Below are 27636 nucleotides of genomic sequence, written 5' to 3' on the forward strand. Positions count from 1 at the left end.
GGCCGTCCCAAATAAATGTATCAATATAGTTTGCTAAAGGCATACATCAGATATACATCAATTAATATGGTTCTGGAAAGTAGCCTACACTAGAAATAAAAAAAACGGAATAACTGGATTGATGCAGATAATTTACAAAAGTAAAACAACATAATTTTGAGAGCGATTAGGATATTCTTTATAATATAAATCGTGTCCTTTCCCCTTTAAGAGAACCATTCCTCCATGCCCCTCCTTGTAAGGGTATGTTTACTTTTCCGTGCCTATATGTTTTCTTCCTGGTTCCATTAAATAGTAAACTCTCCTTGACTTTGGATATCAGAGTGGAGCAACTTTTGCCAAAGCGAATTATTAAAAATAGCTGTCTATCGAAGCTGACTGCGTGTGAGGGAGAAGCGTCCAAATACAAAATAAGTAGGCATTTTGTCGGAAGCAAGGAATAGAGGAACTCTTGCTCGATCGTTCTCTATCACTTTCACGCTTGTTTTTAGCTAGCTAGCATATGGATCAGTTGCCTATCGACTGTAAATTACGTCCTGACTAGCTTGTTAGCTGGCACAGCTTGTTGATTTGTAGTCGATCAACAGCACTGTCAACTCAAACATAATTGATGTCTTCCATATGACATCAACTCCATGTTCTAGCTTCTCAAATGTTGGTATTTTTCAGACACGACTAGTTAGCTAGCTATTGTTTAATTGTAACTACTATATATATATATATAATGTTTTGGGGGGATCTTTGCGTGTGATGTGCACTCGAGCGCAGTATAGCACACGATTATTTCATAACCATACGTGGACATTGTGAAGGAATGCTTGGCATGTCACTACAATGGCTATCTTCCATGTGATGCCTAACTATAACGTTACGTTTCAAATGTCCATTTGCGTCTCCTCCAATATCTAGGTTGTCTGCAGAGCATACTGTATCTTTAGAAACGGGTATTTGATAATCCGCTCCAACTACGTTCCAGATTTGTGATTACATCCTCGCCACCACGCCCACCCTACCACATATTTGAGGAACCCCCCTGCCCGCGTCTCGCAAGGCGCTTGTGAAGAACCTGCGGACCGAGCCGTGCATTGCTATGGCTCTGCTGACCCTGCACCGGCCCCCGTCCATCTCCACGGCTCCGGTGAGTCCCCTTTCCCGCGCACATCTCAATGTAGAAATACTAGATTTTTTATTTTCCATGACATTGCCTTCACATCATAACACTGTGCGATTTGATGCACTGGCTACACCTGCTATTGCCTATTCATCCAGAATATATTTTCTTTGATTTAATGAACAACAATCATTGCCTGAAGCTGTCAAGTGTCCTGCTTGATGTATTTATTATATTCTCGATGTCATCATGGCATTGTACCCTGTGGGTGTCAAGGGTCTTTGATGCTCCCTGGTAGAGAAGATGGCATAGCCTCTGGAAGTAGGGATACTGAGGGTGCTTCAGCACCCCCTGATAAATCACAATAAAAAAAAAATATATATATGTTTTGTTATTTAAAATAGTTTAATATATTGTTCCACAAAATTAGTGCTCTAGGCCTTTATTACTCCTGTATGAGCGGAGAAAACTACTCGTCAGCAGAGCGGAGAGCTATTTCGTACCCCCGTGCCCCACGCCTCAAAATATTTCCTCTGCACCCCCCCAGACAAATGTCAGCACCCCCACCCCAAAACATCGGCCATGCAGCAATAAAGCAGATAACTAGAGGGCACAACATGCCATAGATCAGTTCTTCCCAACCCTCTCCTCGTGGACCACCCAACATTTCACATATGTGTTGTAGCCCTGAACTGGCACACCTGATTCAATTAGTCAAGGGCTTGGTGATAGTTGACTAATTGAATCGGGTGTGATTTAAGGTCAAGGTACATTATGTCACAGTGTATCTGTATTTGTGGGTGACTACAGTAGTCAAATCTACTCCTGCTGCCTAACCCTTGATTCCACCACACAGACAGTGTTCCAAATGGTAACACTCATCCTCCTTATGTCCTTATCATTTCTCCCCTCACTCTTTCTGTATTTCTCTTTCACTTCTCTTTAAACATTTTAGAGCAACTTTAACAGGCTCATTTAAACGTTGTTAATTCCAAGGCCTCTTTGGTATGTTACGAGTGTGCCAATACATCAGGCAACAGTTTCACTTTTCTGTTCCCAGCTTCCCCAGGCTGGCGGACATAACTTTGCCATAACCCCCCCCTGCATTCCACTGTCATTGAGTCTTAAATCTCTACTACTGTTAGTTCCTTTTTTTTCTTCTCCTTCACTCCTCCTTTGTAACCCACAATGCTCCTCTCCTGTCCTCTCCTGTCCTTTCCTCGTCTCCAGCACCCCTCTACTCTTTTTTTTCGTGTCTGTCTAGACATGTCAGTTGCATAACAGGTAATGTTACTGTCTCAAGTTTCACTCACTCACACTGCTAACCCCCACTCCCTCATGCATTCTGTTCTTACTCTTTTTTCCCCCCCTCTCTGTTGTCTTTTCTATTCCTCTGTTTCTTATCCCCGTCTCCCTCCTTTCTCTGTGTCCCTCGGTTTTTTAACTTCCGTAGTTGTTTCCTCTGCCTCTTATCTTTGTAGCTGCACATTTTACAAGTGATCCTGCTCATTCTTTCAGGACACGCCACTTTAGATTTCTGCTGTAATCAATGGAATGACTCTATAATTAAAGAGGTTTGTCACTCTGTAATCAGCGGACTTCATCATGTAACAAAAGATGACATATTTATCAGATTGTAGATTTTCACAGTGAAGAGTTTAGCCTGGTCCCAGATCTGTTTGTGTTCTTGCCAACTTCATTGTGGTCATTGTCAAGTGAAGTTTGGCATGGCAATGATTGACAGGGAGTTTGCATGATAGCCCAAACGGACTGGCACTGGCTAAAGGGTTAGTGAATTAATCATCTTTCAAATAATTTCTTGAAGGATGAAAGCATTCCAAGAAGAGGGAGACTTCAGAAAAGGTATACTTTTTGTTGTTGTTGGCCTTTTGGTTGTGAATTAAATGTTTCTATAGTTTGGATAAAATAACTACAGTTGTGATATGTATGTTGTGAACATTTGAACTTGCAGAGAAAATGTTTTTAATATATAAATATATTTTTACAACCATTCCTGCACAATAACATAATATACAGTTTCACAGTAATTCATAATACAGGAATAATAATTAAATCCCCCATAACAGGGAGAGCTTTGCTCTGGTCAAGGGGGCCGTCCTTCTCTTGGAAGGAGAGAGGGAGGAGCCTCATGAAGAGACATCACCCAATCACTCTCCTTCACCCCTGAAGCTGGGGGGCGGAGCTTCAGACACACAGCACAGACATCTGCATGCCATGGTGTCATTACTAAGACCAGAGGACACTATCAAACTGGTGAGACCCATCAGCTGTCACATGACCACCGGTAGAATGTATAGAATAAGCATACAATGGATAGAACCGGCATTGTGTGACGGTTTAAACTTGGGTCATCTGTAGTCTGCATACCACAACACTGTGTTAGTGCTTAGATAATGCAAGTCTTCAGGTCTCTCATCAGCCAGGGTTACTCATCACTGTTACGTGCTTCACCAAACCACTTCTGTTACAATTGCATGACAATAACAGGCGCGATACACTGAGTAATGTCATGTTAAAAGCATCTACTAATGGGTCACATTCATGTAATGCTTTTCACTAGGTCTCAAAGCTCCTTACATTATAGCAAGGATGGTATCTCACCCTATACACCACCACCATGTAACATCCTAGATCTGGTACCAGATCTGTTCGTGCTCTTGCCAACTCCATTGCTCGTTGTCAAGCCCAAACATGTTTGGCATAACAAGGAGTTGGCGTGATGGTACACACAGACTGGCACTCATCCACTAGTAACATTCACCTACACATTCATAAATGCCCTTTACCCCTCTCTCACCCCTTATTATGCTTAACCGTTCGCTTATCCCACTGTTCTTCCCTCTCCTTCCTACCTCCCTCTCTCCTTCCTACCTCCCTCTCACCTCCCCCTCCCTCTCTTCTCCTACCTCCCCCTCCCTCTCTCCCTCCTACCTCCCCCTGTCCTTGCAGGCAGTGAGGTTGGAGTCAGTGAGTCCAGTCAGAGTGAGGTATCTGATCGTGGTCTCCACCCTCGGTAACAAACAGGAGAGCATTCTCCTGGGCATGGACTTCCCCGACACAGACAGGTGTGTTCCATGCTGTAACCATTAACATGTTTCCATGGATACATCAGATGGGTCTAGACTAGAGAACGACTTGTGTTAAAAATAAATCTAGTAAATGTTGCCAAAACCGAGGGATGAAAACAGTCTGTCTCTGTGTCTTTCAGTGATCAGTGTACTATCGGTATGGTTGTGCCCATATGGAGTGCCACACAAGTGTACCTGGACGGAGATGGGTAAGAAGTGGGAGAAAACCCACTGCCGTTAGAAACAGAGAGAAAAATTGATGGATTTCCTGAGTGCAGGAGTCAAATGAGGAAACTAGGAAATAGCTAGCTGAGCCTGTTCCACGGTTGGCCTGGCATCTTGGAGGCTGGCCAGACATAATAATACTAATGAGTAATCTCTCTCTGTTTATGTACGTGAATTACATCTGTTTCTGTCACTATGTCGCCCCTTATGTCAACACTTTTAACATCTGCATTCATCACATACAGTGCATTCGGAAAGTATTCAGACCCTTTGACTTTTTCCACGTTTTGTTACGTTACAGCCTTGTTCTAAAATGGATTAAATAAAATTCTCATCCATCTACACACAATACCCCATAATGACAAAGCAAAAATAGGTTTTAGAAATGTTTGCAAAAATAAGAAGGAAATATCACATTTGCATAAGATTTCAGATCCTTTCCTCAGTACTTTGTTGAGGCACCTTTGGCAGTGATTTACAACCTAGAGTCTTCTTGGGTATGACGCTACAAGCTTGGCACACCTGTATTTGGAGAGTTTCTCTCATTCTTCTCTGCAGATCCTCTCAAGCTCTGTCAGGTTGGATGGGGAGTGTCGCTGCACAGTTATTTTCAGGTCTCTAGAGATGTTCAATCGGGTTCATGTCCAGGCTCTGGCTGGGCCACTCAAGGACATTCAGAGACTTGTCCCGAAGCGACTCCTGCGTTGTCTTGGCTGTGTGCTTAGGGTCGTTGCCCTCTTGGAAGGTGACCCTTCGCCCCAGTCCTGAGCACTCAAGGATGATCAATGGAAACAGGATGCACCTGAGCTCAATTTTGAGTCTTATAGCAAAGGGTCTGAATACTTATGTAAATTAGGTTTTAAATTTGTAATAAATTTGCAAAAATGTCTAAACCTGTTTTCGCTTTGTCATTATGGGGTATTGTGTGTAGATTGATGAGGAAAATGTTTATTTAATCAATTTTAGAATTAGGCTGTAACGTAACAAAATGTTGTAAAAGTCATTGGCTTTGAATAATTTCCGAATGCACTGTAAGTACTTTATAAAGGTTTGCTAACAATGTGTTGACTGTAAAGTTTATATAGTGCTTTTGGCTGTTCTGGGATGTGGTCAGGATTGTGTTGCTCATTGACCTGAGTGTGCAGGAGTGTCGGCTCAAGCAAGAAGTTTCCTTTTACCACAGATCTAGGATCAGATTACTCCACCTCCGATCTTAACTAGGAGTATGAAAGAGCTTTTGAGGACATGTTCAGATCTGGAGCTAAATAAAACCCCAGAAACAGCATTAGAGTTTTGATTTTGTAGCCCTGCCTGTTCTGTCTAGTTGTAATGTATAGATAATATGTAGGGTTGGGCTCTATCCAGATTTTCATACCGTTTCTGTACTATACTGGGGTACACGGTATTACCATAAGTGCGTACAAGGGGCGCTAATTAGTCAATTATAATAATAATGACACAAATATTTGTCTCACAACACAATTTAGGCAACAGGGATCTTTATCCAAGAGGGAATTTAATGTCTCTGCTGTAACCAAGAAGCTTGATCTTGACATCTAGACACTTAGTTAGCAAACCAAATATATAGCTGGAGCCCTGAACTGGATATCATTTATTTGACACATCTTAGACTTCTTATAGTTGTACTCAACTTTTATATTTTTTTGTATTTTTTTAAACGGTATTGAAAATTATACTGGCTGTATTTTGAAATACCCCGTTAAATGGTATATTCGGCCAAGTCTAGTAATAGGGCTCACATGCTGTGTGTCTGTTTGATACAGACGGTCTTTGATCTCACACCCACAGACTGGTTTTCTGCCATCAGCAGGCTCACACAGTTAACAGTGTTCTCATTCTCACACCATCTGTCTTGCACACGTTCTCTCTCAATCTCCCTCCTCAGTGGGTTCAGTGTCACGTCAGCAGAAGAGACAAGAATCTTCAAGCCTGTTTCCATACAGACCATGTGGTAGGTTTTATTCAAGCCTGTTTCCATACAGACTGAGTGGTAGGTTTTATTCAAGCCTGTTTCCATACAGACTTTTATTCTGTTTCCATAAAGTAAACACACACACACAATATTCCTTTTCAGTACTGTAATAGAATGACCTAGAACCTCTACGCTTTCATCTGTCATGGCCTTGCCACTTCCCCTGTCTAGATCCTGCAGGGGTGGGCAACTCCAGTTGTCGAGGGCCTTATTGGTGTCACACTTTTTCAGTGGTGTAAAGTACTTAAGTAAAAATACTTGAAAGTACAACTTAAGTAGTTTTTTGGGGTATCTGTACTTTTAGATTTTTGACTACTTTTACCTAAATACATTCCTAAAGAAAATTATGAACTTTTTACTCCATACATTTTCCATGATACTCAAAAGTACTTATTACATTTTGAATGGTTAGCAGGACAGAAAAGTTGTCTAATTCACACACTTAACCAAGAAAACATCCCTGGTCAATCCTACAGCCTCTGATCTGGCAGACTCACTAAACACATGTTTCGTTTGTAAATGATGTCTGAGTGTTGGAGTGTGCCCCTAGCTATCGGTAAAAAAAAAAAAATCTAAGAAAATGGTGCCGTCTGATGCCAATTTTTCTCCCCAATTTCGTGATATCCAATTGGTAGTTAGTCTTGTCCCATCATTGGAGGAAACACCGTACAAACTGGCGTCCTGTGTCAGCGTGCATGCGTCCGGCCCGCCACAGGAGTCACTAGAGTGGCCAAACCCTCCCCTAACCCGGACAATGCTGGGCCAATTTTGTACCGCCTCATGGGTCTCCTGGTTGCGGCCGCCTGCGACACAGACCGGGATCGAATCCGGATCTGTAGTGACGCCTCTAGCGCTGCGATGCAGTGCCTTAGACCGCTGTGCCATTCAGGAGGCCTACTTTTGATACTTAAGTACATTTTAGCAATTACATTTACATTTGATACTTAAGTATACCTAAAACCAAATACTTTTAGACTTTTACTCAAGTAGTATTTTACTGGGTGACTTTTACTTGAGTAATTTTCTATTAAGATATCTTTACTTTTACTCAAGTATGACAATTGGGTACTTTTTCTCCATCCCTAGCCAACACAGCTGATTAATCAAATTGCATTCTAAACTGAAGATCATGATTAGGTGATTATTGGAGTCAGGTGTGTTAGCTGGGGCAAAACTGTGACACCAATCAGGCCCTCAAGGACTGGAATTGCCCACCCCTGCGCCTAATGTGTCTGTCGCTGTCCCCAGGTCAGTGTTGCAGGCGCTGCATGGCTGTTGTGAGCGGGCGGTGAAGGGTGCAGTGATTCCAGGCTGTGGGCTGGACTGGGCCCAACACTACTATGGGCATGTGGAGTCTAATCGCCTCTGTCTAAACGAGTGGGGAGCCATGACAGGCCTGGAGTCAATTAGGAGGGACAGCGCCGGACAGAGGTGTGTGCACGTGTCTCTCTCTATTTATTTTTGACACCCTAGGGGGCGCGGCAATGCTGCCTGACCCTGAGCTCACCTGCGTGAATTGTTTGTTTATATTGTTTGTTTTTATAGTTATATCGTTACATTTTGTTTCGTTTTATCGACATCTAAGTGTGTCGCAAGTTTAACAGTGTATATTGTTCGTGGCATGTGGGACGACCTTAATCCTAATCGCAGTAAAATGCGGAAAACTTTACAATCACTACCGGAGGTTGTAGAGATTCAGTGAGTAAATCAACCACCATCACCTACTCTCATGAGTTTATGTTCTCTTTCCGAGATAAAGTTCACTCTCCAAAACAGCATTGCCTTGCCTGATGGTTGTTCTACAAAGTCAAAAAGGGGAACTAAGAGGCGAGGCTCAAGAGGTGGAACAGAGTATGGAGGCGGGGAAGCCGTCACCCGCTCCCGAGAAAGCTCACACCCAAACAGCATTACCTTGCCCGATGATTGTTCTACACAAAGTCAAAAAGGGAAACTAAGAAGAAGCGAGGCTCAAGAGGTGGTAACAGGAACAGAGTACGGAGGCGGGGAAGCCAACACCTGTTCCTGATACCACCTCTTGAGCCCTGTGAAATGTGCGGTCATTAAATAACAAACTGGATGAGTTAGCGGCAAGGGCTACATTTGAAGAGGACTGTAGGGGAAGTAATTTAATCTGATTTACAGAAACGTGGCTCAAGCAGGACCAGGCTGTATCACGACCGGTCGTGATTGGGAGTCCCATAGGGCGGCGCACAACAGGCCCAGCGTCGTCCGGGTTTCGCCGGTGCAGGCCGTCATTGTAAATAACAATTTGTTTTTAACTGACTTGCCTAGTTAAATGTGAACATTGATGGATACACTGTCTTTAGAGCAGATCGAGACAAAACGTCACAAATCAATGTATCTTTGTAGATAATACTTGGGCCACGATGTGTAATGTGATTGGACAAGTGTGCACCAGGCACCCATCGGGAACATTCTATCTACCACACGAGTTTGGACAAATTACCATTATTCTGGTCTATGTGCCTGGACCTAGGATAAAGTGGAGCAGAGGTTCTGTACATGCAAGACAAGCATGGGAAGGGCTTTAATGCAATGATGGGAAGAAAATGGAGAATAATATGGCAGACTGTTCATCCTTTGTAAACGACCTACACTGGTTTTGTTAGAGACGAATGTAAACAAATAGGTGCGAGTATCCCCAAATCCTCTCCTGTCCAGATAAGAGAACGAGGTGGCCTCATGCTTGTTAAATATTAAGCCACACAAAGCACCGGGCCCAGACGGACTATGGGGACTATGTAGGTCTGCGCCGACTGGCTCAAGGGAGCGCTCACACGACTGTTTCAACTCCTGATGAGAACCTGTACAGTGCCAAAATCCTGGAAGGTGTCGACCATTGTACCGGTGCCTAAGAAGTCAGGGGCCAAATGACTTTCGACCTGTGGCCCTCACACCACTTTTGGACAAATGCATGGAAAGGGTTGTTAGTAAGCACCTTAACCTTTCCATAGCAGATCAACTGGACCTGTTAGTTTGCTATTAGGCACAGCGGGGGACTGAGGATGCTACCCTGACATTGGTGAACATGGTGGCTAGTAAGCTTCAACATGCAAAATCACATTTTATTTATTGATTTTAGTTCAGCTTTTAATACAATGCAAATGCACACTGCTGAAACGACATTCAGGTCCAGTAATCAACGGAGGCCTCACAGGTTGGATGAAGAACTTTTTAACTGACCGCCTACAGAGGGTCCTCATGAATGGAGCCCCCTCTGTTGAACTGACCCTGAACACGGGTGCCCCAGGTGTGTCCTTTCACTGTTCTCTATCTACACTAATGAGCTGAAGATCCAAGGAAGCAATGTGAGCCTTTTCAAGTATGAGGATGACATGGCTCTGGTAGAACTCTGTATTTAAAAAAATAAATAAAAACAAGGTAACGCCTGTTCTTAATCAGGAAATTAAAGGGGTTTGGGGTCAGCCAGGATGTTCTGGAGAGGGTGTACAGCAGCTTGGTGCATCCTCACGTTCAATATGACCGCCTGGTAATCTGAGCGTGACGAGCAAAAGCAAATTGACCAGAATAGTAAACACAGCCAGCAAAGTAATTGGTCGATCACAAGCACATTTGAGCATTCTCTTCCACAAGGCAACCAAAAAGAAGGCACCGGCTGTTGTTGGCGACCCCTCCCACCCTCAGTTTGAGAGGCTTCACTCTGTCCGGCACTTCAGAATGGCCAAGAAGAACGTGTTCAAACATTAATTCGTACCTTGTGCTGTTGGACGACTAAATGCAAAGTAAATTGTATCGGTATATGTACTTATCTATCCAGTGTAGTTGGGACAGCGGTCGGTTGTGAGTGAATGTATTAATGTCCTCTGTTAGTGTACAACATGATGGACTGACTGGTTTAAATGTGTATGATGTGAGAATGTATGTGTATGTGATTCGCTCTGGATAAGAGCGTCTGCTAAATGACTTAAATGTAAATGTAAATGTGATTATTTTAATGGAAAGTGATGCCAAAGAAAAATGTCCATCCTGGATGGACAAAGTTTTATTCTATGTTTGTGTGTTGGTGAACTGTGTAAGGGGAAGCGGGTAGTGATACTCTTGTCTCTGCACAGCTCGACGGAGAGGGTGTCTGTGGAGAGGCAGATCAAAGAGGAACTCCGAGACATCATGAGAACAGAGGACCTGGAGAACATCACCTCCAAACAGGTACCACAGAGAAGGACAAGACAATGGGATGTTATATATTGGAACAAGCCCCAAAGTATGCAAGAAGACCAATACTTGTCACGGACAAACAATGGCTGACATAGCTGTCTGAAATACAAGTAGAAGTAAATCAATTATCTGGTAATATAGAGGCAGTCTGTCTACAGTCTGTGACCTAAATTAATGACTTTAAGAGTCTTGTGTCCGGATCTATGACACCTCACTTGTAACACAAGCCAATTAAACCAGCCAAGTCACAACCAGAGCTCAACAGCCCCTTATAACCTCATGGATGGATTGAATTCCCAGAGGGAGCAAACATGGTGTTGTGCTGTTGATCAGTTGGCCATCCTCTTCCTGTCTCCTTCCCCAGGTCCGCAGTGCCCTGGAGACCAGGATAGGCATGGATATGAAGAACTACAAGGAATACATCGACAATGAAATGATGGTCACCATGGCGCAGATGGACAAGCCCTCCAAAATATTTGACTATTTGTACCTGGTGAGTCCCATCTGACTGTCACATTTGACGTCTTGGCTTATACCACTCAGCAGTAGCCCCTAACCACAGCTCTGGAATCAGATGCCACTCAGCAGTAGCCCCTAACCACAGCTCTGGAATCAGATGCCACTCAGCAGTAGCCCCTAACCACAGCTCTGGAATCAATGCCACTCAGCAGTAGCCCCTAACCACAGCTCTGGAATCAATGCCACTCAGCAGTAGCCCCTAACCACAGCTCTGGAATCAGATGCCACTCAGCAGTAGCCCCTAACCACAGCTCTGGAATCAGATGCCACTCAGCAGTAGTCCCTAACCTTAATTATGAGGTTGTAAAGAATATATGACACTGGACCAGTTAAGTTGTAAGGAAATCTCCTCAGAGCTGATCATGACAGGAAGTACATTTATAAATGTTTACATTTGAGTCATTTAGCAGACGCTATTATCCAGAGTGACTTCCAGTAGTGAGTGCATAGTTCATACATTTTGGTATTGGTCCCCCCGTGAGAATCAAACCTACAACCCTGGCATTGTATGCGCAATGCTCTATCAACTGAGCCACAGGGGATGTGTGCTGCAACCAAGAGTATGTCGCATGACTCAAACTTCCCTTTTCAGAGCCTAGTGTTTACAGCTGTTGAATATAAAGCGCTGGCCCTCTAGTGTCCTCTCGTCTTCAGTGAATAAGGCTCTGTCTCTCTCTCTTTTAGGGGTCTGAGTGGAATGCTGCCAACTTTGAGGAGCTACAGAAAAACAAGTAAACCTTTCATTTACTGTGTTGGTGTGCGTGTGCTCTTGTTATTGACTTGTATAAGGTGCGTGCAAACGAGCAAGCCAAAGTGTGTGGTTGCTGGGTAACTAAGTTTCTGCCGATGTTTCAGTGTGGGCTACATCCTGAACATTACGCGGGAGATCGATAACTTCTTCCCAGAGTCCTTCAGCTACATGAACATCAGGGTGTACGACGTGGAGGCTACAGACCTGCTGTCACACTGGAAAGACACATACACCTTCATCAACACAGCCAGGTAGTTCCACCCTCCTCCCCTCTCTCTCCTATACGTTCTCCCTGCATTGTACTCTAACGATATGGCTTTGACATAGATTAGTTTTTTCTATAAATATTTTTTTACTGTTTGAATGTTTTGTAACTTTGTGCCCCCCTGGATAAACCAGCGACAGTCGCACAATGATGACACTCCATCAGTAGTCGCACAATGATGACACAACCCCTCTCTTTCCCCCCATACAGGCAGAGTGGCAAGGCGGTGCTGGTGCACTGTAAGATGGGCGTGTCTCGCTCTGGGTCCACGGTGGTGGCATACGCCATGAAGCAGCAGCGCTGGCCCCTGGAGGTGGCTCTGTCCTACGTCAGGGACCGCAGGCCCATTGTCCAGCCCAACGTCGGCTTCATGAAGCAACTCCACACCTACAGCGGCATCCTTAACGCCAGGTCAGCATATTCATTTATCGTGTTTGGTTTGTGTGTGTGTGTGACATTATTATTTTTTATTTCACCTTTTATTTAACCAGGTAGGATAGTTGAGAACAAGTTCTCATTTACAACTGCAACCTGGCCAAGATAAAGCACAGCAGATTGACACATACAACAACACAGAGTTACACATGGAATAATCAAACATACAGTCAATAATACAGTAGAAAAAATAAGAAAGTCTATATACAGTGTGTAAATGAGGTAAAATAAGGGAGGTAAGGCAATAAATAGGCCATGGTGGCGAAGTAATTACAATATAGCAATTAAACACTGGAATGGTAGATGTGCAAGTAGAGATACTGGGGTGCAAAGGAGCAAGATAAATAAATAAATACAGTATGGGGATGAGGTAGTTGGATGGGCTGTTTACAGATGGGCTATGTACAGGTGCAGTGATCTGTGAGCTGCTCTGACAGCTGGTGCTTAAAACTAGTGAGTGAGATATGAGTCTCCAGCTTCAGTGATTTTTTTGCAGTTCGTTCCAGTCATTGGCAGCAGAGAACTGGAAGGAAAGGCAGCCAAAAGAGGAATTGGCTTTGGGGGTGACCAGTGAGATATACCTGCTGGAGCACGTGCTACGGGTGGGTGCTGCTATGGTGACCAATGAGCTGAGATAAGGCGGGGCTTTACCTAGCAAAGACTTGTAGATGACCTGGAGCCAGTGGGTTTGGCGACGAATATGAAGCGAGGGCCAGCCAACGAGAGCGTACAGGTCGCAGTGGTGGGTAGTATATGGGGCTTTGGTGACAAAACAGATGGCACTGTGATAGACTGCATCCAATTTGTTGAGTAGAGTGTTGGAGGCTATTTTATAAATGATATCGCCGAAGTCGAGGATCGGTAGGATGGTCAGTTTTACGAGGGTATGTTTGGCAGCATGAGTGAAGGATGCTTTGTTGCGAAATAGGAAGCCGATTCTAGATTTAATTTTGGTTTGGAGATGCTTAATGTGAGTCTGGAATGAGAGTTTACAGTCTAATCAGACACCTAGGTATTTGTAGTTGTCCACATATTCTAAGTTAGAACCGTCCAGGGTAGTGATGCTGGATGGGCGGGCAGTGATCGGTTGAAGAGCATGCATTTAGTTTTACTTGCATTTAAGAGCAATTGGAGACCACGGAAGGAGAGTTGTATGGCATTGAAGCTCTTCTGGAGGTTAGTTAAGTGTCCAAAGAAGGGCCGTAAGTATACAGAATGGTGTCCTCTGCATAGAGGTGGATCAGAGAATCACCAGGAGCAAGAGCGACATCATTGATGTATACAGAGAAGAGAGTCGGCCCAAGAATTGAACCCTGTGGCACCCCCATAGAGACTGCCAGAGGTCCGGACAACAGGCCCTCCGATTTGACATACTGAACTCTATCAGAGAAGTAGTTGGTGAACCAGGCGAGGCAATCAGTTGAGAAACCAAGGCTGTTGAGTCTGCCAATAAGAGTGTGGTGATTGACAGAGTCGAAAGCCTTGGCCAGGTTGATGAATACGGCTGCACAGTATTGTCTCTTATCGATGGCGGTTATGATATCGTCGACATCACCTGTATGTTCACTGTACCCTCCATTCCAGTCAGCAGCGCCACAGCGCTCTCTGGAGGCGGATGTCGCGAGAGAAGAGAAAGAGGTCTGCTGCTTCACGCAGCAATGATGAGGAGGACGAAGAGGAGGAGGAGGAGGAGGAGAGTGACGAAGAGGAGGAGGAGGATGAAGAAGAGATGGAGAGTCCGGATGAAGTTGATGAGGCAGATAAAGAGGTAAAAGTTACAGAATGTTTATGGTTAGGATTAGTGCTGTGGTGAACATTACATATGGTCAGCTAGTAACTGTCATGCAAATGATTGCCGGTCTCATGGTAATTGACCTCTAACATAAACACGTTAAGCATCTCCAAAGTATACAAACCGCTGATGTGCGCCTTTAGAACAACTACATTTTTTAAAGTCTAATAAATCCATTTAATATACACCGTCACAGTAAATCCATTATTTTAGGCAGGTCTTAAGAAACATGATATGAAGAAATGTATTTAAGAACAGAATTTCATATTCTGAGTTGGTCTACTGTATGTTATCTGGCTATGCGCCATGCCAATGGCAGCCAAGGCTGTTCATTTAGCAGACAAGATATGCTTATAATTCCCGTGACATTATTTTATGATTTTATATTAAGAAGACTATAAGTGAACATGGCTGAATAAAATGCATTTTTCTCATACGATTGCCGAGGGAGTGAGGACATGAAGCGGCTGTTCTGTGTTTAGAGTAATAAGCTATCATGTGAAAGCTCAGTTTCTAGCCTAGACTGCACACGCTGTTAATTAGTCTCTCATTCACAAGTAATAATAGTCTCACCCATCGGACTATTCTATATTTAATATTGTCTTTACATATTAGGGCTATAACAAATGCAGTGCGTTCGGAAAGTACTCAGATCCCTGGACCTTTTCCACATTTTGTAACATTACAGCCTTATTCTAAAATGGATTAAATCGTTTTTTTCTCATCAATCTACACACAATACCCCATAATGACAAAGCAGAAACACAGGTTTTTAGCAAATGTATAAAATAACTGAAATTACATTTTACATAAGTATTCAGACCCTTTACTCAGTACTTTGAAGCACATTTGGCAGTGATTTACAACCTAGTCTTCTTGGGTATGACGCTACAAGCTTAGCACACCTGTATTTGGGGAGTTTCTTCTCTGCAGATCCTCTCAAGCTCTGGCAGGTTGGATGGGGATTGTCGCTGCACAGCTATTTTCAGGTCTCTCCCAGAGATGTTTGATCGGGTTCAAGTCCGGGCTCTGGCTGGGCAACGCAAGGACATTCAGAGACTTGTCCCGAAGCCACTCTTGCATTGTCTTGGCTGTGTGCTTAGTTTCCTGTTGGAAGGTGAACCTTCGACCCCAGTCTGAGCTCTCTGGAGCAGGTTTTCATCAAGGATCTCTGTACTTTGCTCCGTTCATCTTTCCCTCAATCCTGACTAGTCTCCCAGTCCCTGCCACTGAAAAACATCCCCACAGCATGATGCTGCCACCACCATGCGTCACTGTTGGGATGGTGCTAGGTTTCCTCCAGATGTGACACTTGGCATTCAGGCCAAAGAGTTCAATCTTGGTTTCATCAGACCAAAGAATCTTGTTTCTCATGGTCAGAGTACTTTAAGTGCCTTTTTGGCAAACTCCAAGCGGGCTGTCACTTGCTTTTTACTTCTGTCTGGTCACTCTACCATAAAGGCCTGATTGGTGGAGTGCTGCAGAGATGGTTGTCCTTCTGGAAGGTTCTCCCATCTCCAGAGGAGCTCTGTCAGTGACCATCGGGTTCTTGGTCACCTCGCTGACCAAGGCCCTTCTCCCCCGATTGCTCAGTTTGGCCGGGCAGCCAGCTCTATGATGAGTCTTGGTGGTTCTAAATTTCTTCCATTTAAGAATGATGGAGGCCACTGTGTTCTTGGGGACCTTCAATGCTGCAGACATTTTTTGGTACCCTTCCCCAAATTTGTCTCGACACAATCCTGTCTCGCAAACTCTACAGACAATTACTTCAACCTCATGGCTTGGTTTTTGCTCTGACATGCACTGTCAACTGTGGGACCTTACATAGACAGGTGTGTGCCTTGCAAAATAATGTCCAATCAATTGAATTTACCACAGCTGGACTTCAATCAAGTTGTAGAAACAAACAGGAAGGACTAAGAACAAAGAGAGAACTATTGTAAAGTAGACTGTGTATAAGATGTATAAATTGAAGGTTAAAGCAGAAGTGTTTATTAGTTTACTCCAATTGGGGGATCGATGGTAGGGTTTGCGGGGAATAATAATAAAGGTATATTCTTTTAAATAGTATGTATGTCTATATAGGTATGTGTATATGTATGGATACGTGTATGGATATATATATTTACCAAAAAAATATGGAGGATTGGAAATGATGCAGACAATTACATTGATGGAAGCAACATTCTTTCTGCAATATTAAGCTGATCCACCCCTTAAAAAAAAAGTTTTTTTTAAAATTTTATTTTATTTTTAAATAAATAAACAATTGTAGAAACATCTCAAGAGTGATCGATGGAAACAGGATGCACCGGAGCTCAATTTCAAGTCTCATAGCAAACGGTGTGAATACTTATGTAAATAAGGTATTTCTAAAAACCCGTTTTCACTTTGTTATTATGGGGTATTGTGACGTTATTATGGGGTATTGTGGCGTCATTATGTGGAGATTGAGGGGGGGAAAATGTAATTTAAACCATTATAGAATAAGGCTGTAACTTAACTGAATTTTGAAAAAGTCAATGGGTCTGAAAACTTTCCGAATGCACTGCATGTGTGAAATTGGTGTTGATTAAAAATGAGCCATTATCAGCTGCATGGGCATGCCATCAGAATGCACTTGAATAGAGAATGTAGGACTCTTTTACCGAGTAGGCTACGCTGTTGTAAAGCGATGCAATTTGTGCCTAATATTAGAAGTTGAGAAATAAATCAAGCCTGGTAGAGGCCATCAGAACTCTGTTTTCACACAAAGAAATGTTGCGCTATGACTCGGTTTGAGGGCACTTTTGCTCCAACCCGGTTCAGCTTATCAACCAGATAATTATGTTAGTCTCTGTTTTAAAAGGTATTTATCCATTTCGGGTGGGAAAGCCCTGGGTCCATTTCGGGGGGGAAAGCCCTGGGTCCATTTCGGAATGAGAACTGTAACTCTCCATTTATCCTCATTCAGATCAGGGAGTCATGTTAGCTTTCAAAAGTCTGCCTTTCAGACCCTCAAAATCAGCATTTTAATAGATCTGCGTTCCAACTAAACTGACATTTAATAGATGGGTTCACTTACTGCTCTAGTCTAGAATGCAGGAAAATACGGCTCCGTTCAAGAGGGTGCTATTTAAAACATTTTTCTTTACCCTATGTTATTATAATCACCTACAATAATTATTATATTAATCTTAACAATATTATAGTCTTTATACTTGAACTCGACAGTGTTGATGAAATACGAATGCAAAGAAATTGCCAGCCTTTGACCATTATTTCATTATGAATGAGATTTATTTGATTTCATTTAATGTAACCACAATGTTCAATTGAAATGACAGGCACTAATTGATACAATAGCAAATTCTCAATTCCATAATTTATATATCTGAGGAAGTGAAAACTCTAAATGTATTGGCTAGATCGCTAAATATATGCTACTAGTTACCTGTATAATATATTAATCTAACAGTTAATGGCCTAAACTTTGCAAGATACCCAATGATGCATATGTGTGCTTCCCGCTCCTTACAGTGCATTTGGAAAGTATTCGGACCCTAAAATACATTCTCATAACGACAAAGCAAAAAAAGTTTTTTTTAGAAATATCTTATTTATTATATTTATTTATTATGTTTTTCTATCCTACTGTTCCACTCACTTGGAGCGTGGAGTTGTTTGAAGGATGGATGAGACATTTCGAATAATAGCGGTCTATTTAAATATAAAAATGTGGAACTTGACATTTAATTCCATGGTCAATACACGTACGTTTTCAGAATGCAACACATTTTTTTGGAGGCATGAAAAAAAAAATTAGCGTGGAAAAGGGCAGTATTCTACTATTGCAACTAGAGGTCGACCGATTAGGATTTTTCAACGCCGATACCGATTATTGGAGGACCACAAATAGCCGATGCCGATTTTATTTATTTTTTATATACATTTGTAATAATGACAATACTGAATGAACACTTTTATTTTAACTTAATATAATACATCAATAAAATCAATTTAGTCTCAAATAAATAAAACGTGTTCATTTTGGTTTAAATAATGCAAAAATAAAGTGCTGGAGAAGAAAGTAAAAGTGCAATGTTTGCCATGTAAAAAAAGCTGACGTTTAAGTTTCTTGCTCAGAACATATGAAAGCTGGTGGTTCCGTTTAACATGAGTCTTCAATATTCCCAGGTAAGAAGTTGTAGTTATTATAGGAGTATTTCATATACCTTTGATTATTGGATGTTCTTATAGGCACTATAGTATTGCCAGCCTAATCTTGGGAGTTGATAGGCTTGCGTTGATAGAGTGAGTTGATAGGCTTGCGCATAAACAGCGCAATGCTTGAAGCACAGCGAAGAGCTGCTGGCAAATGCAGGAAAGTGCTGTTTGAATGAATGCTTACGAGCGTGCTGTTGCCTACCATCGCTCAGTCAGACTGCTCTATCAAATCATAGACTTAATATAATAGCACACAGAAATATGAGCCTTAGATCATTAATATGGTAAAATCCAGAAACTATCATTTAGAAAACAAAACGTTTATTCTTTCAGTGAAATACGGAACCGTTCCGTATTTTATCTAACGTGTGGCATCCCTAAGTCAAAATATTGCTGTTACATTGCACAACCTTCAATGTTATGTCATAATTATGTACAATTCTGGCAAATTAATTACGTTCTTTCTTAGGAAGGAATGGTCTCACAGTTCGCCATGAGCCAGGCTGCCCAAACTGCTGCATATACCCTGACTCTGCTTGCACAGAACGCAAGAGAAGTGACACAATTTCCCTTGTTAAAAGAAATTCATGTTACCACGCAATATTAACTAAATATGCAGGTTTAAAAATATATACTTGTGTATTCATTTTAAGAAAGGCATTGATGTTTATGGTTAGGTACGTTGGTGCAACGACAGTGCTTTTTTTTTGCGAATGCGCTTGTTAAATCATCACCCGTTTGACGAAGTAGGCTGTGATTCGATCATAAATTAATGGGCACCGCATCGATTATGGGCACCGCATCGATTATATGCAACGCAGAACAAGCTAGATAAACTAGTAATATTATCAACCATATGTATTGATGTTAGAGGGACAATAGAACGCAGAGTTACCAGGCCATTAGCGACTTAACGACCATTAGTAGCCTACGCAACCTGCTAACGCCCATCAGCGCCTTTTATTTACAGAGAACCGTTTTGGAGTAGCCTAGTTACCTTGACTTAATGGTCACGTGGGATTTGACTGCGGTCATTTTTATTTAACCTTTTTTATTTTACTAGGCTAGTCAGTTAATAACAAATTCTTATTTACAATGACGGCCTATCAAAAGGCCTCATGCGGGGACGAGGGCTGGGATTAAAAATAAAGGACAAAACACACATGACGACAACACTACATAGAGACCTAAGACAACAACATAGCATGGCAGCAACACAACATGACAACAATATGGCAGCAACACAACATGACGACAATATGGTAGCAACATGGCAGCAGCACAAAACATGGTACAGACATTATTCGGCACAGACAACCAAGCACAAAGGGCAAGAAGGTAGAGACATCAATGCATCACGCAAAGCAGCCACAACTGTCAGTAAGAGTGTCCATGATTGATTCTTTGAATGAAGAGATTGAGAAACTGTCCAGTTTGTTGCAGGTCGTTCCAGTCGCTAGCTGCAGCGAACTGAAAAGAGGAGCGAACCAGGGATGTGTGTGCTTTGGGGACCTTTAACAGAATGTGACTGGCAGAACGGGTGTTGTATGTGGGTTATAAGGGCTGCAGTAGATATCGGGGGGGGGGGGCGCCTAAGAGGGTTTTATAAATGAGCATCAACCAGTGGGTCTTGCGACGGGTATACAGAGATGACCAGTTTCCAGATGAGTATAGAGTGCAGGGATGTGTCCTATAAGGAGCATTGGTGGCAAATCTAATGTCCGAATGGTAAAGAACATCTAGCCGCTCGAGAGCACCTTTACCTGCCGATCTATAAATTACTTCTCCGTAATCTAGCATGGGTAGGCTGGTCATATGAATCAGGGTTAGTTTGGCAGCTGGGGTGAAAGAGTGATTACGATAGAGGAAACCAAGTCTAGATATTAATTTAGCCTGCAGCTTTGATATGTGCTGAGAGAAGGACAGTGCACCATCTAGCCATACTCCCAAGTACTTGTATGATGTGACTACCTCAAGTTTTAAACCCTCAGAGATAGTAATCACACCTGTGGGGAGAGGGGCATTCTTCTTACCAAACCACATGACCTTTGTTTTGGAGGTGTTCAGCACAAGGTTAAGGGCAGAGAAAGCTTGTGGGACACTAAGAAAGCTTTGTTGTAGAGTGTTTAACACAAAATACGGAAGGGGCCAGCTGAGTATAAGACTGTATCGTCTGCATATAAATGGATAAGAGAGCTTCCTACTGCCTGAGCTATGATGTTGATGTAAATTGAGAAGAGCGTGGTGCCTAGGATTGAGCCTTGTGGTACACCCTTGGTGACAGGCAGTGGCTGAGACAGAAGATATTCTGACTTTATACACTGCTCTCTTTGAGAGAGGTAGTTGGCAAACCAAGCCAAAGACCCATCCGAGACACAAATACTCCTTAGCCGGCCCACAAGAATAGAATGGTCTACTGCAGGTATTCCCAAACTGGGGAATGGTGTCGGGGGTACGCCAAATTAAAAAAATATATATATAATTTTTTTTATCACATTTTCAAACAGTGCATTTCATGTTTTCCAACGGGGCTATACATTTTGGATGAGTTTTTCACCTGAGTAGCCTCGTTCCACTGCCAAAAATAAAATGAAACAATCTAGTGTTCAGCGAATTAACACAATGTCAAATACAGGTAGCCGAGTCAAATAATTAACATCCAATCACATTAACTGTTACACTCTTGCGGGAAACATTCACTCTTGCACAGACATTTAGAAACGAAACATGACAATTTGTAAAATAAGCCACGTGAGTTTTTTGAGCGAGAATAAAGATGACTTTCGAGTAGTAAGACCTGTATAAAAGCAACAGATACCATTTTAATAAGGGGCTGGAAGCGTCTTATATGGTGAGCTACTGAGTGGCTAGGACAGGCAAGCCCCATACTATTGTGGAGTACTTAATTCTTCCTGTTGCTGAGGATATGGCTGGGGGAAAAGGCCCCAAAAACTATACAGACAATGACTTCATCAAACACTGTTTCACAACACATCAGTGACCTAGCATGAGATGTTTTGAAACAATTACTGCTTTGCATACAAGCCAGTGAATTATATGCGTTACAGCTGGATGAGTCAACAGATGTGGCGGGCCTGGCACAGCTCCTGGTATATGCTCGGTACATTTATGGGGGGGTCAATTAAGGAAGACATCCTCTTCTGCAAACCACTGGAAACCAGGACAATATGAGAGGATATTTTTAAAGTACTGTACAGCTTTGTGAAATCAAATGGACTTTGGTGGTCAAGATGTATTGGTATCTGTACTGATGGCGCAAAAGCCATGACGGGGAGACATAGTGGAGTGGTAACGAGCGTGCAAGCAGTTGCTCCCGATGCCACTTGGGTACACTGCAGCATCCACCGAGAGGCTCTTGCGGCCAAGGGAATGCCTGACAGCTTGAAAGACGTTTTGGACACTACAGTGAAAATGGTTAACTTTGTTAATAAGCAAGGCCTCTGGACCCATGTATTTTCTGCATTATGCAATGATATGGGCAGCGACCATGTAACGCTTTTACAACATACAGAAGTGCGCTGGTTATCAAGTGGCAAAGTATTGATGTTTTCTTTTTAGTTGAGAGATGCTCTTAGTTTTGTTTACTGACCATTTTCACTTGTCTGACTGCTTGCATGATGACGAGTTTCTCACACGACTGGCCTATCTGGGTGGGGGTTTTTTCTCGCCTGAATTATCTGAATCTAGGATTACAGGGACTCTCCGCAACTATATTCAATGTGCGGGACAAAATTGAGGCTATGATTTAAGAAGTTGGAGCTCTTTTTTTGTCTGCATTAACAAAGACAGACAACACAGGTCTTTCCATCATCGTATGATTTTTTTTTTTCTGTGTGCAAATGAACTCGAGCTTACAGACAATGTCAAATGTGATATAGCGACGCACCTGAGTGAGCTGGATCCGCAATTACGCAGGTACTTTCCCGAAATGGAGAACACAAACTGGATTCGTTATCTCTTTCATGCCCTGCCTCAGTCCACTTCCCGATATCTGAACAAGAGAGCCTCATCGAAATTGCAGCAAGCAGTTCTGTGAAAATTTAATCAGAAGCCACTGCCAGGCTTCTGGATTGGGCTGCGCTCAGTTTCATCGTGCCATTAAGACACTGATGCTCTTTGCAACCACGTACTTATGTGAGATTGGCTTCTCGGCCCTCACTAGCATGAAAACTAAATACAGGCACAGACTGCGTGTGGAAAATGATTTAAGACAGACTCTCCAATACAAACCAACATTGCAGAGTTGTGCATCCTTTCAAGCACACCCTTCTCATTAACCTGTTGTGAGTTACTCAGAATTTATGAAAAAATAAGGTTTTATATGTAAAATGGCTAAATAAAGAGCAAAATTATTAGTGCCCTGGTCCTATAAGAGCTCTTTGTCACTTCCCACGAGCCGGGCTGTGACAAACTCGCACTCTTTCTAATGTTTAATAAATGTATTGTGGTGTGTGTATGGGGCAGGCTTACAATGATGGCAAAAAAACATTTGAGTGCGCTGACCCTGGTGCTAGAGGGGGAACGCAACTGGAGGTTGAATGTTTGAAGGGGTACGGGACTATAAAAAGTTTAGGAACCACTGGTCTACCATATCAAAAGCTTTGGCGAAGTCAATAAAAATAGCAGCACAACATTGCTTAGACTCAAGGGCAATGGTGACATCATTAAGGTCATTACTCGTGACAGTCACCGTAACAGCCCTAGTTAGGATGATATTGTCAAGATCCGGATTATTTGGTTTTTGTGAATCCTTTGAGGTGCAATCAAAAGACTTCTCTCTCAATCTCTGTTTTGACTAGGTATTTGAAGAGCCTGCCCCCAAGGTTGAGACTGACGCAGACGCCCCACGCACGGAATCGGCCGCCCCACGCACGGAACCGGCCGCCCCCCCCACGGACCCGGCCGCCCCACCCACGGACCCGGCCGCCCCACCCACGGACCCGGCCGCCCCACCCACGGACCCGGCCGCCCCACCCACGGAACCGGCCGCCCCACCCACGGAACCGTCTGCAGCCAATCCCCTCATCACTGTACACGACAGTGACAAGGTGGGCAACCTCTCAAGTGACATGACAAAACCTTCTCTAACATTTTATATTACATTGAACCAATGTCAAAACCAACCTGTTTATCCATCTTTAATATCCTCCCTCTAGGCGTCCTCTCAGAGCCCCAGTCGCAGTGGCAGGATGAACCTCTTCTCTCTCATGCAGTCCATCAACGAACTGGACAATGAGGACCTAAGGAATGAACAGGTAAGAGGTGTAAGAGAAAAGAAAGCAACCATTTTTCCTACCCTTTCTTACCTTTTTATTATTGGGCGATGTAGATTGCCAACAGTCACCGGCGGTCTCCAGGGCAGCGGAGGCAGAGTCATGGACGGAAGGGCCTCATGCATCAGAGGGCCCATGTGGATGTTTCACCTGAGCCAAGCAGCCTATCAGATCCCAGAAAATGTGAAGGGGCGGGGCCAAGTAAACCTGGGTCCAGGGAAGGAGATACCAAGATGATGGAAGGGCGGTAGAGGGGGAGAGAGAAGGGGAGAATGGATGGAGAAAGAGAAGCCTAGAGTAGACACTAATAGGAAGAGATTAAATGTTCTGCCTTCTTTCAAGCTATAAACATGAATCACCCAAAGGTATTTATATACATCATACTACTTAAGCCTTGTTCACACTGCAGGCCTTAAAGCTAAAATCAGTGTTTTTCAATTCTGTTTTGGAATACTGACTGTCCAAACAGCAAGTTACAAGTGACCAAATCAGATTTGTGTTTGTTCAGACAGCAGGCATTTGCTTACATGGCTACACTAGTTGTCATAGTAATGATGGGTGTGTGCGCGCGGTGGTGTAGGCTGATTGGTGGTGTAGCAATGAGTCCTTTTTGACTAGCCAAAGCAGTCAACTAGCACATTCACTAATTTGTTTGTAAACAATTAACAAGCTCGTTAGCTACCATGTTCTTGTCAAACTGTCAACAGAGTGGCTAGCAAGCAACAAGATATGCCAAATGAGTCTAAAAACCATTAGCGGGCAAATAAATCCGATTTGACTGTTCAGACAAGTTGCATGGCCAGGAATCTGATTAGTACCTGATTTCAACCCACCTACGAAGGTGTTTTGAAATATGTTTCTGTTCATACTGCAGGAAAAATAACAGATTTGAATCTTATATGCATTTTTTTTTTGTTACTTCAAACTGCCAATGTGAACAAGGCTTTAGACTCCCAACTATCATAGCGTTATACACGGAGTATACAAAACATTCATTGGGGAATGGACTCTACAAGCTGTCAAGCGTTCCCACAGGGATGCTGGCAAATGTTGACTTCAATCCTCGCCACAGCTGTGTCAAGTTGGCTGGATGTCCTCAAACACAGGAAACTGTTGAGTGTGAAAAATCCAGCAGCGTTGCAGTTCTTGACACTCAAACCGGGGTACCTGGCACCTTACACCGTTCAAATGCACTTAAATATTTTGTTTAGCTGATTTCACCCACTGAATGGCACACAAACACAATCCTCGTCTCAAAAATCCTTCTTTAACCTGTCTCCTCCCCATCATCTACACTGATTTGAAATGGTGACATCAATAAGGGATCATAACTTTCTCCTGGATTCACCTGTCATGGAAAGAGGTGTTCCTAATGTTTTGTGTACACTGTATAATTTGATTATTTAAGCGTTATTCCTTTTGCACAATATTTCCTTTTTGGTTCTTTTAATATATCACAAACTGTTCCCCAACACATTTACACTCCATTGGTAGTGATGGCTCACTTTGTTTTATGTCACTGCAGTATTACGCCACCAATAATTATGTGTACGACCAAAGCTTAGTATTTCTGGTTAGACTTACCTACTGTCACTGAAGTACATTATCATACCGCATGTGTAGTGTGCCCTCCTTCTCTCATGACCTATGACCTCTATGGTTTCATGATATCTATGCAATAATTCATTTGTATTCTCTGAATTTGAGGCTGCCAGTTCAGGTTGTGTATTTTAAGTGCCCTTATTTTATGGATTTTCTTTTTTTTAAACGCACATACAAGCTAGATCTTTTTACTTTATGAAAATGGCATGCTAATTCATGCTGGCTCAATGATCCAAAACTTGAATTTTCTCACTGAGGTTTCAAAATAGTAATAATGAGTGACTGTTTTAAGCTGTGTTATTATTCTGGACCAATTCATGACCAATCCAAGGACACCAGACTGTGACAATGTGTTCCTCTGTGCCAATGAACTTTCTGTCCTTGAGTTTTAGGGCCCAATTCAATCAGATCTGCTTCAGCAGACAGCCGCGTAGCTAATGTTTTGACGGTGTTGGAGGTGGAACTGCGTTAGAGCTGTCAAATTCACAACTGGCTCCCAGCATGCAGTCGCATTAAGAAAAAACCCATGCAGACTTGTTTACAAGTTCGAACACTGGAATGTGAGATGTAATCTACACCTTGATTACGCTGATAGAAATCCTCATTATTTTGTTTAATGATTTTTCAATTTGAGCGTAATTATTTCTATATAGCCTTCACGTTCTCATTCTGAACTTCTAACGTGAGTGCGGCGGATGTGGCTTTGTTACAGTGATCGAGCAGCTGCTCACCGACTTGACAGTTCCACTCACCTGCGACACCACCAAAACATCCGCTAAGCGGTTGCCTGCTATCGCCCGTTAACGCTTGAACTGATTGAATGTAGGCCTTAATCTAAAAACAGATTTGAGGATCATTAGAAAACTCGTACCCTCTTTTTAAATCTTGGGTGTTAAATCCCTTTAAATTATTGGAGATGTTTTAATTTTTTTTAAATATTTCGCTGTCGTTCCACAAATAGCCTTGCTGTAAGAGTGCCTTGGACGTGGGACCCAAATAACCAAGTTATTACCCGAATACACAGACCCTGATTTAAAGTATTTATAATATCTACGGTATATTGCTATTTCTCTGAGCTGGTGGCTGTTTTTCATATTGATTTAAAGGTTTGTCTTGTTCCTTGCTTGAATGGGATTGTGTTATGTAGCTACTTGCATTGAATGCGTTCCTCTGTGTATGTCCTCTGACTTTGATGATTATGACCAGCGTGCATGTTAGCATGATGTTGGTCAGGTTAAAGTAGGGTTTTTGTGTCTATTTTGGAGTTTTGAGAGGTTTGAGGTAGTTTTGGCATTATGGTAAGTTTCGGAACTTTCCTCAGTTAAACTGAATGGTTCTTCCGCTCTTCATGCTGATTTCTTTATCGATCCAATGGTTTTTAAAGTCTTCAGCTGGCTGTGTTTTTATATTCATCATTGAAACCTTCATCCCATTGACACTGCCTGAGCCAACCTCTGCTGTTATGCAATCAAATTGATCAATGACCTGTATCTGTCATTGTTCTGGATAAGTGTTATCTCCCCCACTGTTTTCAGCACATTTGTTTACAGATATACTGTATGAGTGAATAAATGTTTCAGAGTAACCAATGTCATGTTCATTTGTCTGCCTTTTTTTTTTTGTTGACTTTTCTGTGTACAACAAACGGGGGGGAAATGATATTTTGTTGGATTGGCTAAGAGCCTTTAGTTATGTTGATATTTACATAATACTAGTATAATGGAAACTTTTGGCCCCTAAAGTTAGGTCCCGATGAATTGTCGTGGTTCAGAGTAACTCCCTCTTTCATCGCTGTACGAAACGACAACCTGGGAAGAAAAAGAAATGAAAAGTGATTAACATATCTCCCTAAACACAACCCCAAACAACATGAAGCCTGTTGTCACATATGGATGACTTGACAGTCCTTTGGTCAAAATCCCTAAACCATTTGATACTGCCTCTATGTACTGTCTCAGACATCCGCCTGTACTTACAGCATCAGAGCGGTACTGCCAGGGGATGTGTCTGTACACCATCCTAATGATGCCAGCCTGACGACACCTCGCTGCCACACAACGGGTGAACAAGCTCACGCTTCAGGGCCCACTCTTTGGTGGAACATGACAGCACAGGAACTGGATCACTGTTGACAAACACCTCTGTTGTCATGTGGTG

The 27636-nt window shown here is 42.7% G+C and overlaps 1 protein-coding gene and 1 long non-coding RNA gene across 2 annotated transcripts; one reads left to right on the forward strand and one right to left on the reverse strand.

Annotated features, from left to right (window-relative positions):
- The first annotated feature begins 253 nt into the window (after positions 1–253).
- On the forward strand, positions 254–27068 carry si:ch211-203d1.3 (protein phosphatase Slingshot homolog 3). The gene is made up of 17 exons (XM_023992382.2): positions 254–414; positions 977–1138; positions 2937–2974; positions 3199–3385; positions 4082–4197; positions 4341–4409; positions 6332–6397; positions 7667–7849; positions 10513–10606; positions 10980–11108; positions 11819–11865; positions 11990–12136; positions 12361–12561; positions 14170–14353; positions 23404–23652; positions 23761–23859; positions 23934–27068. The coding sequence occupies exons 2-17, from the start codon at positions 1091–1093 to the stop codon at positions 24126–24128; spliced, it is 2052 nt and encodes a 683-aa protein (XP_023848150.1). The 5' UTR covers positions 254–414; positions 977–1090; the 3' UTR covers positions 24129–27068.
- On the reverse strand, positions 26557–27623 carry LOC139028133 (uncharacterized). Its single transcript, XR_011480313.1, has 2 exons — positions 27456–27623; positions 26557–27287 (listed from the first exon to the last, which is right to left on the reverse strand). It is a non-coding gene; the product is annotated as an uncharacterized lncRNA (long non-coding RNA).
- Positions 27624–27636: the final 13 nt, after the last annotated feature.

This window comes from Salvelinus sp. IW2-2015, linkage group LG8, assembly GCF_002910315.2.
Source record: "Salvelinus sp. IW2-2015 linkage group LG8, ASM291031v2, whole genome shotgun sequence".
Lineage (NCBI taxonomy): Eukaryota > Metazoa > Chordata > Actinopteri > Salmoniformes > Salmonidae > Salvelinus > Salvelinus sp. IW2-2015.

Excerpts from the sequence above, each read along its gene's own strand:
- si:ch211-203d1.3 (XM_023992382.2), top strand. The coding sequence starts at position 1,091 with ATGGCTCTGCTGACCCTGCACCGGCCCCCGTCCATCTCCACGGCTCCG. Across the intron at positions 7,850-10,512 it reads AGGGACAGCGCCGGACAGAG|CTCGACGGAGAGGGTGTCTG; the intron begins GTGTGTGCACGT and ends GTCTCTGCACAG. Across the intron at positions 11,109-11,818 it reads TATTTGACTATTTGTACCTG|GGGTCTGAGTGGAATGCTGC; the intron begins GTGAGTCCCATC and ends TCTCTCTTTTAG.